Source organism: Larus michahellis, chromosome 1 (genome assembly GCF_964199755.1).
Source record: "Larus michahellis chromosome 1, bLarMic1.1, whole genome shotgun sequence".
Classification (NCBI taxonomy): Eukaryota; Metazoa; Chordata; class Aves; order Charadriiformes; family Laridae; genus Larus; species Larus michahellis.
In genome coordinates, this window is record NC_133896.1 from 11,525,319 (window position 1) to 11,543,956 (window position 18,638).

The 18,638-nt window shown below is 37.6% G+C and overlaps 1 protein-coding gene across 7 annotated transcripts in view; it reads left to right on the forward strand.

The window, feature by feature from the left end:
• The window catches only part of CACNA2D1 (calcium voltage-gated channel auxiliary subunit alpha2delta 1), a 426,351-nt gene that overhangs the window by 243,053 nt on the left and 164,660 nt on the right, over positions 1–18,638 (forward strand). For all 7 annotated transcript variants that reach the window (XM_074592546.1, XM_074568628.1, XM_074572617.1 and 4 more), the window contains exon 6: positions 5,919–6,048. In XM_074592546.1, the coding sequence (XP_074448647.1) occupies positions 5,919–6,048 (130 nt within the window). The remainder of the gene's footprint in view (positions 1–5,918; positions 6,049–18,638) is intronic.

Genomic DNA, 18,638 nt, shown 5'->3' on the forward strand with positions numbered 1-18,638 from the left:
TTACATTTAAAAATGTCAACCAATATTCAGAAATCAAAAAGGGATAGAAACCTAGAGATGAAAATATAAAACTTTTGGAAATCTGCAAGGAAAGACAGAAAGGAATGACAGAGCAAGAATCTGGATGTCCCTAACACCGTAACAGTTCTAATTCCATCTTCACACTCGTTCTCTAAAATGGCGTTGGTAGGGACAGAGAGGTTTTATGCAAAACACAGTCCCTAGATACTGGGGCGATGGAAAATACTAGCAACCGATTCCTTTCTATTTTACATAAGTATGAAAGCAGGCAGATGCCATTGTTTCTTGCTGGATATCGATTCAGGAATTAAAAAAAAAAAGAAATCTGTCTTTTATTCTTTTGTCCTGATGCTAAATCTGTTCTGATGCTTTGAGCAACTTCTACGTTGTTCCAGACAAGAGTCTGCCTTTGGAAAACAACTGAAGAGTGTTTCAGTTTGGTTGTGGCTTTTTGTGTGTTTCATTGATGGTATTTTTTAATTAATATCAGTTTTCTAATCTTCAGTTTTCGACAGCTGCAGGAAGCAAAAACCAGTAAGTTTTATATTTGTGGAAAAAATATTTCTCATTTCTACAGTGACCAGTGCTTTTCAACTAAATGAAAATTTACTAGTAGATGTGCAAAATCCACTCATCTTCCTACGGCTACGATGACGAAAAATAACTGCTGTGAAAAGCAATCGGGATATGTTTGGCTGCAGTGAAATGGGCAGCTAAACTACATCGGAGGTTCTTGAAACGGCCTCGTTTCATTTTGTTTTAATGGTTGTTTGCTTTTCTATAGGCATCTTGTCAGTGATGCTTCTGGGCATAAAGCTTCCAGTTACCTCATGTACATACATTAATTTCTGCTCACAAAGCCCTTGAGAGAGAAGTGGCATTATTTCTGCTATGTATTTGGCATACAAAAACCAGAAAGTAACCTCCAGTTTATTTCAGATCATGCCAAAAGTAATTTATCCAAGATCACAAAAAACAGCTACAGAAGAACCCACTTTACCTGAATTTTAGCTGCTATATCAATTTCCCTTTATTCTGATGGTGAACGCTGGACACATGAAAAAATACTTCATTTATTTTAAAAAAATAAGGGCTTAAAATGGCACAAATGTGAACTGAAAAGAGAAATGGATTTTATCTGCCTCACAAGGGAGGGAGAAATTGGTCTGGAGATTCATTGCAGAGAAATGAGTGAGTTATTTTGCTGACTGTCAGTGGTAGGTAACGATGTAATTCAATAAGCGAAGGCCAGGTTTGAATAGATAGAAAATTAATCTTCAGCCACTCTCTCCTGTGGGATTTTCCAGTGCCAGTATTGATTGTATTTCAGCTCCTGACTTGAGAGAGAAATTGGTTGGAGTTGGGTTTTAATTATATTCACATGCTGGATTACTTTCCTTCAAAATATGTTATTCACTACTTTCCTGAAAACAAAGTTTAACTGGGTATTAAAACTGTACCAACCAATGCCACAATCTGACAGGCTTTGGATAGAAATACCAGACTAAAATAATTAATAACATTGAGGTTTTCCTTTTAATATTATGTTTTTGGTTTCGTTTTTTAATTTAGATGTAGGTGACTAGAAATTCATAAATCTGGCAAATGAAAACTAAGTAGTTTTTACTTTATAAAGAAGGGTCACTATAAACATTGGATACGTAAGGCCTGGCACAGCACTAGTCTTGCTGGTCAGGAGGTAGTGGCTCAAGTGAGTTTTGCCTTTAATGCTTCTGATACTTGCCTGTCGTGTGCGGAACTAGCACGGACACCTTTAGATTTAATAGCAAAATTAATCCTGTGTGAAGGAAACTACAAAATTTTAAAGGATTTTGTCATTTGGTGTCTGTGGGTTTGGGGGGCCAGATAGATGCATTGGTTCAGTATCAGAGTTGTACATCACAAAATCCTCCCAGGAAAAGTCAATGCTTGGGGTGCAAAGGCTTCTAGGTTATTTTATGTAGTCCTGATAGATCCACTGCCCCCCATCAAGGCTGCAGAGGTAGATATAAAATAAAATATATTTTATAGATATAAAATGCAGTTCAGCTGGAGCAGGTGAATCAATTAAATTGAGAAAAACATAGTTGAAGAGGTTTTAGATTCAATTTTTGGTTTTGGTATCATGGAACGTTGGTAGGAAGAATAGTAGGTTCAGTCTTTACCATAGGCATTTGCGGGGGGTCGGCTGGGTGTGCGTACTGTTAGAAATGTGGGAAGTAGACTTTGCATTTGAGAGTTTAAGGCATTCAGGTGGGTTATTTAAACCCTTTCAGTTTCAACAAAGTTTAATCAAATTTTGGCAGCCGACTTGAAGCTTCTTCCATAACACGTGAGTGATGGGAGAGGATGAAAACTAGTATCTATTACTTGGAATGAAATTGAAATACCAAGCAGAAGAAACATGATAATTTTAGGTTCAGATGCTTAAGGAAGTTCGGTCAAAAATCTAAATATACTGTAGTATGAAAATGCCTGTGAAAGACCTGCTAGGAAGGACCTTATTGTTTACCCTCTTTTTCTCTTATCATACCCCCTCCCTCCCAAATATTTCTTGCATAAAATTAGTTGGAAAAAATCTTATGGTACCCAGTCATTCTAGTGTTGTATTGTAATAATGTGGCTTGTGGTCCCCAGTTCTTTTTTGAAGTGTTCTATGAAAGCATCGAGAGTTTGTAGTCATTGGTACTAATTTCAGAAATAAGAGTGTTAGGGGTTTTTAAAATCAAGTGTCTTTCCAGCAGGAGAGAAATTTTCTCACATGAACGATTGATTATTGAGATTGCATTTGCAGAATTAGACAAACTCGTTACTTTGAGCAGCATGAAGCCCAAACATAACTTGTGAAAAGAACTCCAGAATTTGCTTAATGTGTAGCATTCCAGTTCGGGGTGGGGGGAATCCTGTGTGATAATGTAGAAGAAAAAAATCCACTGAAAACCTATGTAAAAATTGAGCCAAAGTACATTGTCTGAAGCTATCATAATGCTGGGTCATTTCAAATCATAGAACACATAGTCTGTTACTGATCCTGGCTTCAGTTTGCACATTTCAGTCAGTTATAATGGTTTGTGGTGGGTTGACCTTGGCTGGCTGCTGTGGATGGAGCAATGCACTTCACTCAGAGAGAAGCAGCAATACATTCATCGGTATGAAACAGGGATTTAGCAAAGTTTGATGGTAAATGTGACAGTGTTTTAACAAGATTCAAGATGGCAAGGCACACTTAGATTATTCACTGCACAGAGGACAGGGTCAGACAAAACTGTCAGGGAGACCCTCCTGTTGGGTCACGAGGTTCAGAAAGGACTCTCTTGCTTTCTAAACTCCTTCTCAGAGAGGGGTCTAGGGGTGGCTAGATCCAATCCTAGTCCCAGACTTGGTCAATGGTTTATGCCTAAAGAATTATTTATGCGCAATCAATCCTTTATATCACTTTTCTAAGATTTCGAAGTTTAGCACAGTATTAGTCACTTACCGAGGATCTGTTGTGGCAAGGAATCTCTCAATCTCAAGAAGTAAAAGTAACCTTGAGCGGTGTCCCTCCGCAAAGGGAGATCCTGGCGTACAGCTCACTGTCATTCAGGAGAGCTCAAGGGGCTCTTGTGCTGATCAGTATTTATGGGATGATTGACCTAGAGTCGTATTTGCATATTGACCGCAGTACCAGCATTGCTGAAGTTAGCCCTTGGCTATTGTGTTGTTATCTGTATCATCAAAACCATGTTGAGCCAGGTGCAGCCATCACCATTACAGGCACCAGCAGGGTTATGGGAGGTAAAGGTGAGGTTGGCTCCTAGGAAGGGGGAGCACACCGTCACACTGGCCACCAGGTGCTCACCAAGATGCTCTATCACTTCCCCCTCTATCATTCCCCCTCCCCAGCAGGACAGGGGGGAGAAAATAAGATGACAAAAAACTAGTGGGTGGAGATAAAGGCAGTTTAATAAAGAAAAACAAAGGCTGTGCATGGAAACAAAGGAAAACAAAAGAATTTATTCTCTACTTCCCATGAGCAGGCAATGTCCAGCCGCTTCCTGGGAAGTAGGGCCCAAGTACACACAGCGGTTGCTCCAGAAGACAAACACCTTAATAAAAAAATGGCCCCCTCCCCTCCTCCTTTCTCTTAGCTTTTATGCTTGAGCATGGCATCATATAGTATGGAATATCACTTTGGTCAGCTTGGGTCAGCTGTCCTGGCTCTGTCCCCTCCCAATCTCTTTGAGTGTTAGGAGTCATGCTTTCCTTCCTGCCTCATCCACCAGAGTGGGGTTAAGTACTAGGTAACAAGTTTAACTTCTTAGCATAAGATAGAGTAGCTATGCTGTGTGAAAGCAATCAAAATTAGCACCCACCTTCTTTTCTTCTAGACGTTTAATAGACTTGTATTGTGAGATTCATCTCACCTAATTCTAGACAGCTATGTCGCAGACTTCTCCATCTAGGTGAATTGCCCTAGGGCTGCCTTTATAGTCAATGGGAAGAAGGAGGCAATTCTAAGGCATGATTCATCTCATGGGAAAATAGGTGTCTAATTGAGATGAGATGAATTACGCTCTAAAGATGCCCATTTCTCTTCACAGCCTATGAAGGCAGCCTGGGGTGATGAGCTCAACACTGCCATGTTGTTGAAATCAGTGGATGTCACTGGTTAGATGAGTCCTGCCTTTTGTGGTTCCCAAGGAAAACACCTCCTTGAAACCCATCTCAGGCTGCTGTTTACTTCAGGCAACATTTTGAACCTAGACTTATAAGATTTGCCTGTAACCCTGTGATGAAGCAGATGAAGAAACACGTGCAGTTCAATTAGATTACTTTGTGGGTAATTTAAAATTATAACCTCAACACACACTGACCAGACAGGTGCTTCTTTGTCAGCACTATTTTTCAAGCATAACATGTTCTCAAAAACCGATGACTCTGTAGTATTAAAAATTTCCTTATAATTGCCCACAATTGCTGGCCTGAGTAATCATGGGGCATTGTAGTTGATTCTTCACTGCTGTAAGTGGCGGTCTACTCATGCCATGGGGCCTCCTGGTCCAGCTGCAGCTGAGCCAGGTGAAGGCCTTGCAACCTCCCCTTTGGTCTGAGCTACCTCCTTGGTTTCCGCACTTCATGCAATTTTTGTAGCTAAGTTAGAAAAAGCCTCTGCTTTTCAAAATTTTTAAAAACTAGTCCAGATGACTGCATGAATTGGAAAGAATCAAGAAGCCGGGGTGGAGACAGGTGAGAGGGGATGGGAGGTGGTGGTGAGCACCTGAGTGTTTGGGAACCTTTCCACTCAGGCAGCTATAGCCAGGGGAGTACGAAATTTATTAACATTGAAATTTCTCATTGAAATTTATTATTAAAATAAGCCAATGCACAAAACCTGTGTAAAACAGAAGTTTTAAGAAGGCATGATTTCCTTTCTTTGTCCGGATGTGCACCGCTGTTTCTCAAAAGTTTATTTATTAAATGTATATTAGTGGTATCAATTTAAGATTTGTGATTAACTATATAATCTACAGAATGAAAAAAATGAGATATACAGTATTTATATTTAAGATTAAGTACAAATTATTACATGTAATAAAAGGTAAAATATTTGCCTTGCATTATGGTTGTAAAAATTCCACACACTTATGAAAATTAGATGTGTAAGGTCTCAGGCTCTCGTTTTTCTTTTGTAGCTCTTCATTCCATTGAATTGCATTGGTACATCATAATTCAAAATAAAATATACACAAATATTTCTGGACCTGGAGCAAATAAGTGTGTTTCTACACAAATGCAAAATCTTAGCTACAAAAGAAAGGCTATGAATCTGTTGTGTAGAAAGAGGCAAATGTGAATGCAAATGTCTTTAGCATACTTTTTAATACTTTGCCCTTTACATGTCTTTCTTTAAAAAGCCTGAAAAGAATGACACTGAATCTGGCAGCCAGAGAATCAGACCAGTATTTGAAGAAGATCCTGTTTTCCGACGGCAAACATCTTACCAACACGCAGCAGTCCACATACCAACAGATATTTATGAAGGCTGTAAGTAGCATGTGAACAAAGCGATTTAATTTTAACACTAAGCCTATTATTTGTGTCCCATGCTTAAAAACAAATAACCTCCAAACACAATTTTCATCTCCATTTTTAGTACAAATTTAATGTTACTGTCCTTTTTTCTTCTTTCAATAGTACTTCAGAGAAGTGCTCTATTAGGCATATGATTCATCCGCTGAAGTAGTAGTTAAAGACATCCATTAGGATTGGACCTGAGTTTCAGAAATGAAACTGGAGGTGAAAAAAAGCTCTTACGTAGTCTAATTTTCTTATCCATTCTTTCTCTATGCTGTGTTCTCATTTAATACAAACAGTTCTTGACAGCTCTTCTTTACATGGTTTTGGCCTCAGGCAGAGATGAGTACTGAAAACATTTTTGTGTATCCCAAAAGCATATACAGTTCAGGCAAATAACATGCGTTGCGAGACAGTAGTGCTTATATTGCATGCAGTGCAGTTCCAGAATTGCAGTAACAGACTTTAGCAGAGAATTTGAATAAATTCTTTCTAAACTATGTCAAAAATAGTATATACAAAATAAGCATCTACAGCTGAGGATTCTTTAATTGTATTTCAAAATTAAGTATTTAAGTTATCTTTCAAGATGAAAATAACTTCTTTTTTCTGTGATCATCATCAAGAAAAAAATCATTATCCAATAAAGACATTTCAGCATTCAAAGTGGCTGCATTTTTTTAGAAAAGGGGAAGAAAAAAGAAATAGGATCCATATTTTTAAGGCTTTTTTTTTTTTTTTTTTTTTTTTAATTTAGGGTTCTAATTTCAAGTATGCAGTCTTTCTCCTCTTTCAAAATCTCATCAGGAGGAAAAAGACCCTAATATGACCTGAGCTCTTTAAAATTCATGGCCATGGTTGTGTGCAGCTTATATAAATGACACAGGGATGAAAATGGAAATGTCAGTATGATGGGGGAAAGAATCATAGTAGCTCGTATTCTTATATGGTGTGTTTGACTGACAGACCTAGAGGATTATTCTGGGATTCTGGCTTTAATAAGTGGTAAAGTGCACCTTAATTGCAGGATTACAGGGAAGAGACAGGCCGTTTCCTTTGTTTTTGTTTGAAGAGAACTGATACTTCGCTGTTGAAATGTTGCAAAACCTTGCCTCCAATCATTAGGCTATTTGTGAACACCATGTGAACTTTGATATAAGATTGTCATCATGATGTGTTGAATTTACACCTACGTCCCTTAAAAATACATGCAGGTAATGTTACTGTACAGCCCATTAACCTAAAAATGAGGACAGGCTATGACTTCATTAGGAAAGGTACAACTTTAGTCTCTAATAAAGTTACAGTAAGACAGAGATGTACATTTTTTGAGAGAGGTAACTGCATGTGCAACATATATGGTTCATGAGAAATTAATGATTCTTTGGGTCTGGCTATCATATTAATCACCAGAGATGTGGAAGCCTAGAAAATTACAGGGAAGACTAATTCTGTGTCAGCAAAATCCTGTTGTTGGGTAGATGGGTAACTTTTGGTTTACAGATGATGCTTTCAGAGATAACAGCTTGAGAATACCGAAAAATCACAGACTTCATATCAATAAACACAAAATCATCACTAGGTTTATTTTACAGTAACAGAGTTCGTGTGTCATCTGAAACACAGTGAGCAATTGGAATGTAGTCACTCACCAGCAGATTTCCAAAACTAGAGTTTAATTTTCTTTTCACAAGCAATATTATCCACAAGCAATTTTTAGAACCCTAGAAAGAGTGATAACAGATCTTTGAACACCGTTGTCATTTCTCTTCCTGTTCACATGAGCAAAACTGTCATTTTTCAATAGAGGTTTCAGTGCCCACTATAGTAGGGAACACTTGTACGCTTTGAAAACAGTTTGCAATAAATCTGCAATTCCTTGACTACATCACGGTCTGCTAGCGAACATTTATAAAGCAGATATTACAACAAATCCTTCTGAGAAACAGCGGATGAGACACGGTTTGCAACTTTTTACTCCTTGGAAGCCAATTTTGTTGGACTGAGTTACACCTTGGAACGCAGATTTCATTCCCACCCCCCTCCCCTTATTGTGTATGCTTTGTAGGGTGCCAAGAGAAGCAAAGAATTCATGTCTGGATCTCACAGAACAGGTTCCAATGACTACACATTTGACTTCCCTAGTCTTCCTTGAGATTGGTTTTCACTTCTGTTGCCTCTTAAAGTACCAGGTTTTTGTCTCTAGGAGAGAGGAAGAATTACAGTTAGAGCCACGCGCATTCCTAAATCTGAATTTTTCCCTTGCATCTGTTGATCATGCTTTGTCATGTTAATTATTTTTTTGCTGTACAAAGCTGTGAATTTGAGAATCGCTGACTCTTAAGCAATATCTTGTCCATGGCAATCCTTCTTCCCTATTCGGGTTTCATTTTTATTGCAGCTATTAGTTATGATTTTTAAAATATTAATAAAAAGATTGAATTTCTGTCATATGAAATTCCAAATGTATGTAACCATTCTCCATTTAGCCCTTTGAAACTGCAAAACTGGTTTAGCCTGTAACTCTCTACTGATTTGCCATCCCTTTAAACCTGACAAAATAGTATGTGCTATAAAATATTCTTTGGTTTCCTACCTATACAGTGATATGCTTATTTTGAAATACAGTGATGAGCTACTTGTGACGTGATCCTTTTTATTTTACTGTTGAAATACATGTCAAATCATTACAAAATGTCCTTTCACTACATCCAGATTATTACATTGTGGTTTATTTGATTGCAGAAAGAGATATGAAAGTTGTTTTTGCTTTCTCTCCTCTGTATCTGGTGCCCAACCTTAGCAGATACAGGGAGAAGTCTAGGGAGTTAATGTATTTGCCTGTTTCTGAGGATCCAGTGTGCCCAGGTGGCCAAGAGGGCCAATGGCATCCTGGCTTGTATTAGAAATAGTGTGACCAGCAGAAGCAGGGAGGTGATTGTCCCCCTGTACTCAGCACTGGTGAGGCCACCCCTTGAGTATTGTGTCCAGTTCTGGGCACCTCAATATGAGAGAGATATCGAGGTGCTGGAGCGAGTGCAGAGGAGGGCAACGAAGCTGGTGAAGGGCCTGCAGAATAAATCTTATGAGGAGCGATTGAAGGAGCTGGGACTGTTTAGTTTGAGGAAGAGGAGGCTGAGGGGAGACCTCATCACTCTCTACAACTACTTGGAAGGACATTGTAGAGAGGTTGGTGCTGGTCTCTTCTCACAGGTAATTAGGGATAGAACAAGAGGGAATGGGTTCAAGCTGCAGCAGGGTAGGTTTAGGCTGGACATTAGGAAAAAAATCTTCACAGAAAGAGTGGTCAGACACTGGAATAGGCTGCCCAGGGAGGTGGTGGAGTCACCATCCCTGGATGTGTTTAAGACTCGTTTAGATGTGGTGTTAAGGGATATGGTGTAAGGGAGAACTTTGTAGAGTGGAGTTGATGTTTGGACTCGATGATCCCAAGGGTCTTTTCCAACCTAAATGATTCTATGATTCTATGATTACAGTCCCACCACAGAAGAGGCAAATCCCAATGAAATAGACCCCAATCAGGCTTTCAATTCAGTATTTTTCAAGAGTTCCATTTAGGCTTTGAAAGAAAATGAGTCTGCTGCTGAAAACAGAACAGACCCTCAGGTCCTCTTTCTACCACATGTACTGGGAATTAGCCATGCATCTCCTAGTAGTACTAACATCAGTCTTATTTCTAAATCCCCGTTAAAACTGTACCCTGCTTATCCCTAAGCAGAAAATGGGAACCGCAGGCCAGCAGTAAGAGGAAATCCTCAACACAAGGCACGTGAGGTCAGTCTGCCCGGTGGGTACCTCCACACACTGCCCTCGCTGTTTGAGATGCATCACATACCATCTGCTACCGCCGTTGCTCTAGATGTAAGTCTGTACTGGTGTCACAGTTTTAGGAGAGGTGTTAGGCAAAGCACACAAACAAGGACTGCTTTTCGGGGGGGGGGTGGGGGGGTGTTACTCCTGCTTTATTTCCTCTAAATCAGAAAGTGAAATATTGCTTCCACATGTCACTACTTGATTAGCATTGAAGAGTTGATTAAAGTGTCAGGTTGACAGTAACGTGCCTTGAATGTGACGACATCACTTTGAATATGTTTGGTCAGGTACCAGCAAGAAAAAAGGCTTCCCCTGCTCAGAACCCATTGAAACACTCATACGTAGAGTTACGATTAATTGATGGTTCTTACAGCTTAATGAGCACAAAATATACACACTGTGTTCATACCCTCAGTTTATGGGGACAGCAGTCAAAATTTTTCTGCTCTTTAAAATCTTCTAACGTGTGTATTAGATTTTGACAGCAAGTAGTGGATATCAATTTGTACTGGTGCATCATATTTGTAAATATCCAGATATTAAGTATTTTAACATAATAGTGCTTACTAGTGAGGGGCAATTAACTTTTAGGAATAACTTGACAAATTCCAGTTTGATGCTACAGTGATTTTTGTCTTGACTAGAATTTTATCTCTTTGACTGGAATTTTTGTATTATTGGACAATTTCTTCACTTTCTGAATTTCCGAAAATTCTGAATTTTCTTTCTTCTTGTGTAGAAATATTCTTCAGGATGAAACTTAGAAATGTTGGGAAATAAAGCCATGGGAGCAAGAATATTTCCCCTTAAAAAAGCCCAAACAAACCAACCCCAAATGAACTCAAAAAAACTAGGAAAAAGTGCATTGTCATTTATTCATGGAAGGTCTTATGTGTGGCTAATAAATAAAATTTATTTAGGAATCAAAATATTGATTAAGTGTAATGTAAATAATTGGTCAGTGTGTTTTAGAAGACTAAAGGAATAATAAAACTTTTTTGTACTTTTTTGTATTCAGTTTAAATAGCAAGAATAGAAAGGCAAGACAGTTTTATTAATTAAATTACTTGGTTCAAAATATTTTAAGGTTGATGCTGTTGACATATTTTGCCTATAGCTGAGAAACTGAAGCTATTTAGAACTAATTTTTGCATGTTTTCTTCTAAGAGATAAATGAATAATGTTGTTTTACTAAAGCTGGGATTGAAAAATTATTGTTTTGAGTGTCTGATTCAAGTTCACACCCTTAAATTTAGAAATCAAAGTTTGATTATATCATTATGTATATCTCGTGCATGTGGCATGTGAGATTACTGTTTGTTCTATTTTTTTTTCCATATATTTTCAATGTTTTTAATTACTGAGTTATTTGGGAAAACATGTAATGAGCAAAGTGGACCTTTAAATGATTTTTCAGCGTCAGCTTGTTTTAAATACCAAACACAATGGCTTGGGGTAAGTATGAAGCAAGTCCCTAAGTGCTGCCTGGTTGGTTCAATATTAAACCTGGAAGGAAAATACTGATGCAGAAGCTTAAGCAAAGAACTCCAGGGTCAGTATTGCTTTTTATGTTCTGACAATTATGATTATTTTTTTTTTCCTCAAGTAGCTTACTAAAGCTCCCTGAAAGAAAAAATTGTTAAATAAGCAACAAAACGAAATAGCTTTTCTAACTTGATGGAAAAAGCTTGTTTCTTTCAGAATTCAGAAGGCAAAAAAACTTGAACAGCATCGTCCGTCACGAGGGGGCAATTACATTTTGGTACTTGGGTTACATTAGGGTTATTGGATGGTCTTAGCATATTTACCTGCATCAAGTTTATCATGACTTCTGTCTTAAATTATCAAAATTTAAGATAATTAGGTAGAATAAAGAAAGATGGTCTGGTAACCAACCTTAATGTATTCCTTCTTGAAAGACTAAGTTTTGTCAAAGAAACTAATCCCGTATACCAGTTTCAGATAGCAAAAGGCAACAAAAAATACCTAGCATAGAGTATTTTTCCGTCCTTCTAGGTTATTTTGGAAGATTCCTGAGTTCTTACCGATGGACACAGTGTTGCAGGTTAAAGGCAAGAAATTGTGCCATTATGTCGTCTTTTTTGCTGAAACAAAAAAATTTGTTGGCAGTACATCTGCTAGAACAACTCTGGGTTGATAAGGGATAGAGTATTATGATATCTCTGTAGCGTATGTGTCTGCCCACTTTTCTGCTCCAGCTGAGACCTGAGGGGTGTGAGAACTGTGGGACCAGAGGACGGAAAAGGCAGGACCATGTCTGTACTTTAGTTGCTTATGTGAGAGCCTTTGTTTCTCATTCCTGTCCCATAACCTGTTGCAATGTTAATGTATCGGGTGATTATTGAGGAGACAAAAATAGAAATAATCCCTAGAATAAGAACTGAAACCCACTCTGATCCTCCTAGAGAATACCCCGACTGCTCTAGATGCCCTCTGACAGTGATATGCAGGCATTACTTCACTTTTTCCCTGTAAATCTGACTTATTTGTAAACTGTAGCATGAGTGGTTGTTTGCTTGCATTGTGAATCTTTCTATGAGTTACTTCATGCCATTGTGCCTTGGCACAGACCTGAAGAGGGTGCGAGTTTGAAGAGTCATAGGTTGATCTACAGATCAGGATGTGGATTTTAGAGGTCTCAACTGTGTGGATGGAGATAATAATCTGCCTACTGTGCTTAGGGTTTTATGAAATAGACGCCATGGATAGAATTGGTTAGGTACGTGTTATTTTGAAGGTGCCATCTGTACTAAGGAATTATCAGTGTAGACTTAAAGAAATCTGCCTGATAATGATGCGCCACAAAAATGTTGTAACACCATATTCTAGGTCTGAATATTTGTGAATATGTTTTGGTCTGGAAAGTTTATCCAAGACTAACTAATTATTAAATATAACTGAAGGTTCTTCATGGGAAAATAGTGGCAAATCTAAAAGAAAATTTACTTTTGTTGCAATTCTGTGCACTCTTCCAGACCTAGGTTGTCTTACTTTAAACATTTCAAATTAGCTTTTAAAATGTTTCAGTAAAACAAAATATATATATAAAAAAAAAATAATCAGAAGTGAATTTAGAACCTTAATATCAGACTTACATCAAAATGTAATTTTCTAAACAGTAATTTCTACTGAAAATGGGTCTTTTAAAATATTCTGCCTCTGAACTTAAGTAAGTTTCTCGGAAATGAATCTAGAGCTATGAGTGATTTGGTTCTTATTTGCTATGTGTTAGTGTGGGAGGTGACTGAAAGCTTTATGAAATTATTGACACCTCTTAACACTCAACATTTTTTCTGGAATATTAATTTATTTATTTTTTAAAACTTAAAAAAAAAAATATATTCTTATTTAGGAGCATCAGGGGAAAATTTTATCATATAGTTGTTTGTGCCTAAAACATTTAGGATAACATTTGACTTTTACTAGTTCCTGTTATTTGCCTGAAGTTGGGAAATAACAGATATTATTTTTTACTTTTCTACCTGGTAATTTGTGTTAAAGAGTCTTCTCAGCTAACACTTCAAGTACTTCTGCACCATAGAGCTATATTTTAAATATTTTATAGATCATTCCATAAATAGTTTACAGATCATTCCACATAAAATTCCAGCAGAGAGACCACTTAGAATTCCCTAGCGTTTCATGATGGGCTCTTTTCTTTTTCATAATGAAGCCTTTTATCCTATAAAGCCACTTGTTACAGGGATGCCAAGAGGTTACAGGGTTGACTTAATGATCCTTTTGAAAGAAGTTATCTTCATAAGTGGTGGCAGTGCTTTTCTTTTACCAGTTGTTATTTTTACTTCCAAATTGTTTTGTTTTATTATGGATCTAATTTTGGCGGAAAAAATATTTCCCATCTCCATATTTCCATCTCCAACTTTCTTTTATGGAGTAAACATATAAACACTGCATGTAGGTCTCCGTGCCTGCATGCAAACGTTCTAGTTTTCTCTGATTCAGTTTCAGTCATGCTTTCAGAGAACCCCAAACTTCATGGTTACCATCTGTACTACAGTGGAGAAATGCGCTGAAAAGTTTTGTATCTTGATCTTCTGGGTTCCTATTTGTCAGCTGCAGAAATTTGCCTTCTGAGTGATATCTTTAAAATCTTTTTTTTCCACCCTACTTTCCCTTTACTGAATAAACCAGAGGTGTTTAAAGACATATTTAACAAAAAAATCCCGACCCTGTCTTGCTAAAACTAGAGTCAGGGTGCTTTAGTGACAGAGAATTCCCTGTGAAAACCAAATTCCACAAAATCAAATCACATTTTAGTATGTTAACCCTTTTTTTTTCTATTTAAATGCAATAAAATATATGAAGAAAGAAAATCTTTATCCCATTAAGATCAGGAAATGTTTAATTTCTTTTTTTCATTTGTTTGTTTGTGCTCTTTTCAAAAATGAAGCAAAACTAAAAAACTTTGAATTTGATTATTATTTTTTTTTAAATAAAACAACATGGGCCTTAGCCATGGCCCCAACAGGTTGCTGTGGGTTTTTTCACAGTGATGCCTTTGAGAACCATCAACACGAAGTTTTATATATGTCATTCCTGTTCTTTTAACCAGAAGTTCATCTGCATGTGTCCCTGACATGATACAATGATCTACTACTCGATTAATGTTTTAATATCATGATGAGATATGAAAAGCCATATCAGAAGCCAAACCCAGGAAAACTGGTTAAATTGTTTACTATGGTTCTGGCTTCAACAAAATAGAAATTCCTTCAATTAAGAGACTTTTAAGGCCTTTTCTGTCTAAAGTTCTTTGGTTTTGAGAAGTCAGGGGTTTAGGCAGAAAAGAACCCTTTGTGATCCTTTTTTTTTTCCTTTGTTTCCTGGGTAACATTAATTTGCATAGTTTGTTATAAAATGTGTGAAAAATGATTTTCTGGTAAATTGAATGCTGATTGTCATTATCATTTGGTGTGGCTGCCTTTCACTGCATATTTCTTAACTATCAAATGAAGCCAGAATTATCTTGGACATTATAGCAGGTCTTGAGATTGCAGTGTCTGTTAAGCTGCTTGACTGAGCAATAGATGTTCAGCTGTGCATACTGCCAAAACCTGCTTTGGAGGCCAGATGATTACTGCTGCTCCTCAGATCCCTTTCCATTCCTTCCGCAATGTTTTCTCTCTTACGCACAGCTTGGAGTGACAATTAGTGTTGAATCCTCTTATACCAAGAGGGGAAAGCTGGCTCTGCAGTAAGCCATGTTCTTCTGGTAAAAATAGCTAACGGTGGCATTTGCATTTTGCAATGCAGGCTGCAAAGCAGAACACTGAATATCACTAGATCTTCATTATTGGACGTTAAAAAAGAAGACAATTTTAACAAAGATCTTGACACGCTGATTGGTTATGGTGTGTGGAACTCTCCCTGTTTGGCAACCGGTACAAGGTCTCTTTATGTCATAAATATGCTTTAGCTTTGCAAAATAGGTTGATAGGGGGTGTAATCATTGTCCAAGCTTTGTGTTGGTCCTCAAGAAGGAGGAAATGTCATCTCAATCCTTTATTCACCTACATCACCTAAAAGCCTATGTCAATGTGAGGGATGGCAATTGTCTTCTCAAACCTGCTCTGCAGTAAGAGAAGAGCATCATGAGGTTGCTCAGGCGTTCTGTGAGTGTAAATTCACAGCACATATAAGTCTTTTAGGATTCAAATGATTTTATTTTTTTTTGTAATTATTTCTTCAAAACTGGTTCCAGAAAACTGTAACAGACTGTAGGAAGAAATATTAGTTATATTTGCAAGCTCAGAATGAAAATAAGTGTTAAGATGTGTTTCGGTATGTCAGATAAATAGATATGATGAGTTAAGTTGACTACTAGGAAAGTATGCTAAATTGCTTGTAGTAATTCATATTTAACAAGAAAATATGAATTTGTTTGAAGCACTTCATGGGAAAACAATAGAAGGTGTTCTGTCTAAAATACCTTAAAACCTGCTTTAAACTGAAGTGTGAGAGGTTTAGGAATATTCCTTGGTTGCCCCGAGCGTCAATTCTTTTTTCCCCTCTCCTCAAACAAGCTTCCCTTCTTATTTCATACTCGGTCATAATTTTCAATTTCAGTATGTTGAGATGTGGGGTAAGGAGAGGAGAAGAGAAGGAGAACTACGGCCTAGCCTCTCGTTTGACTCTTTCTGTGTTCTCACACAAGCTGCCAACTATGCTCTGAGCTGTCAGGTTTCCACCCTCCGTGACCCTGTGCAGCGCTGCGGAAGAGCTAACGTGACTGTGCAGCCACCTCCTACCTCCAGCCCTGCATCTCTGCAGCATCCAGTGGCAGTGTCTGGGCTGAAAGGGCTTGTGCATGGCACAGTGTCCTGTGAATCCTTAAAGATGAGGACAAGATGTTTTAAACTCAGTAATATATTGCAAACTGCGTTAAATAACTAGCAAACATTCGTAAGAACAGGTGCCTTGATGCATACATAGATAGCTTCTACACACACAAAAATAACATATTACTATAAGAAGAGTTTGTGCTTAATTTTTACTTCACCCACACAAATTATGAGGAAGGAAAATAAAAATAGTATCTCCAGACTGTCAGTGTTTTCACTCTGAAAATGTGAAATACCTCTGTGTTCATTAAGATTTTTAGAAATGTCTCGATGGTTGGTTTTGGTTTTAAAATCGAAACAGTTTAATATACTTACTATCCACAGGGTGCTGAAAGATTTCATCCTGGAAAGAAATCTGGTTTTCAGTTTTGCAGCACAAAAAGAAGTTTGAAATTTGTAAAAGCCATTATTGAATAACTCATCCTCACATTTCAGAAGTATTGTATTTCCAGCCTGTGAAACCACAGCTGCAAATTTTGCTCTGTTGATGGCAGCCTGGCCATGAGCTGTGATTTTTTTATCCTCTACTGGTTAAAAATTATATCCCTGAGTTATTGGACTTTAGAAGACTTCCGTGATGAATCTTTATAATCCTATACTCTAAAAATATTTTATTCATTTGATTCTTTCAGAACGACATGAAATAAACTTGTTAAATTTTAGATGTGCAGGAGATAAAAAAATAAGATTAAAAGTATTTTATTCTGAAAAAGACTAACCATGGTAGATGATATATTAAAAAGAAAGATAATAAATATGGGTACTGTTTGAAATATCCCCGTTGATGAATTTAGCTGGGTTGTTTACCAAAAAACTGCGTGTAAAATCAGCAGTAGATGAATGGATCAGAATATGTCTTCTCTACTATAATTTTAGCACCTGCATTGCCATATTATCCAGCACTGGATCCCATTCATCTAGGGAGCCAGAGGGGACCCACCCAAGGGTACTGAGGGAGCTGGCAGAAGTGCTCACCAAGCCACCTAGTATCATTTATCAGCAGTCCTGGCTAACCGGGGAGGTCCCAGTTGACTGGAGGTTAGCAAATGTGATGCCCATCTACAAGGAGTGTCACAAGGAGGATCCAGGGAATTACAGGCAGTCAGGCTGACCTTGGTGCCAGGGAAGGTTATGCAGCAGATCATCTTGAGTGCCATCGCGTGGCATGTACAGGACAACCAGGCGATAAGGCCCATCCAGCATGCGTTTAGGAAAGGCGGGTCCAGCTTGACTAACCTGAGCTCCGTCCATGACAAGGTGACCTGCTCAGTGAATGAGGGAAAGGCTGTGCATGTTGTCTACCTAGACTTTAGTAAAGTCTGACACTATTTCCCACAGCATTCTCCTGGCGGAGAATGAGGAAGACAGGTAATGAAAGGGAATGACTGGGAACAATTTTATGCTGGCATATGTGGCTTTGAATATCCTTAGAGAATGGCTTTTTGTGTGTATATCTAAATTTTACGGTCTTTTAAGCTTTTAACAACATGCAGAATATAACTTAAGGCCATGGCTACTATTTCTTTATTTATCACTACCTGACACTGATTTGGTTTTTCCACTTCATTTCTGCCATGAGTGAATTTCCTGCCATAGCTATTAGGAAGGAATAATATGTAATTTAATAATAAGGTGTTTCTCTGGAAATACATAAATCACAGATTTTTCCTGGTTTTGGGGAGGTATTTTGTGACATTTGGACAGTGTAGTTTGAATGTAGGCTTTTCTACATATGTGTACTTACCTGTGTATATATATGTGTGTATGAAGATTTTTAAATAATACTACTGCACTACTTTGAATTCGTAATATTTTCAAATGTCCGTTTGATAATAAATTATATTATCTTCTATGCATCATTTACATATCTTACATCAATTAATTTGAAATTTCTGTTAGATTACTATGTTCTTATGGTCTTGCATAGTGTACAAATATCTTTCTTACTTGTCTGTGACAAAAATTGCTTTATGCCAAATTAGGTATGTATTTTTTTTTCCCTGTATGACAATAGTTGCTTTCATATTACTGTTTCTATTAATAGCAATGCATGGGTTTTATTGGTTTTCCATTTTGCCTTTCCTGGGGTCTCTCCATCCTTTCGTCTGTGCTTGCTTGCTTTCCATCTTCTTTCGTATGAAGCTCAGCCCTAGAAAATATTTAGAACTCTTACAGGTGTACAAGGATCTTCTTGAAAATGTTGTCCGCCACTGGGTAAAATTCAGTTTTTACTTCTAGTGTAACATAAGCATCTTCACAAACAGAAGATCCCAAAATGCACTTCACTAAGCTTATGCATAAAATAACCACCTTCCCACAACCTTTTCCCTTCCTTTTTGCTGA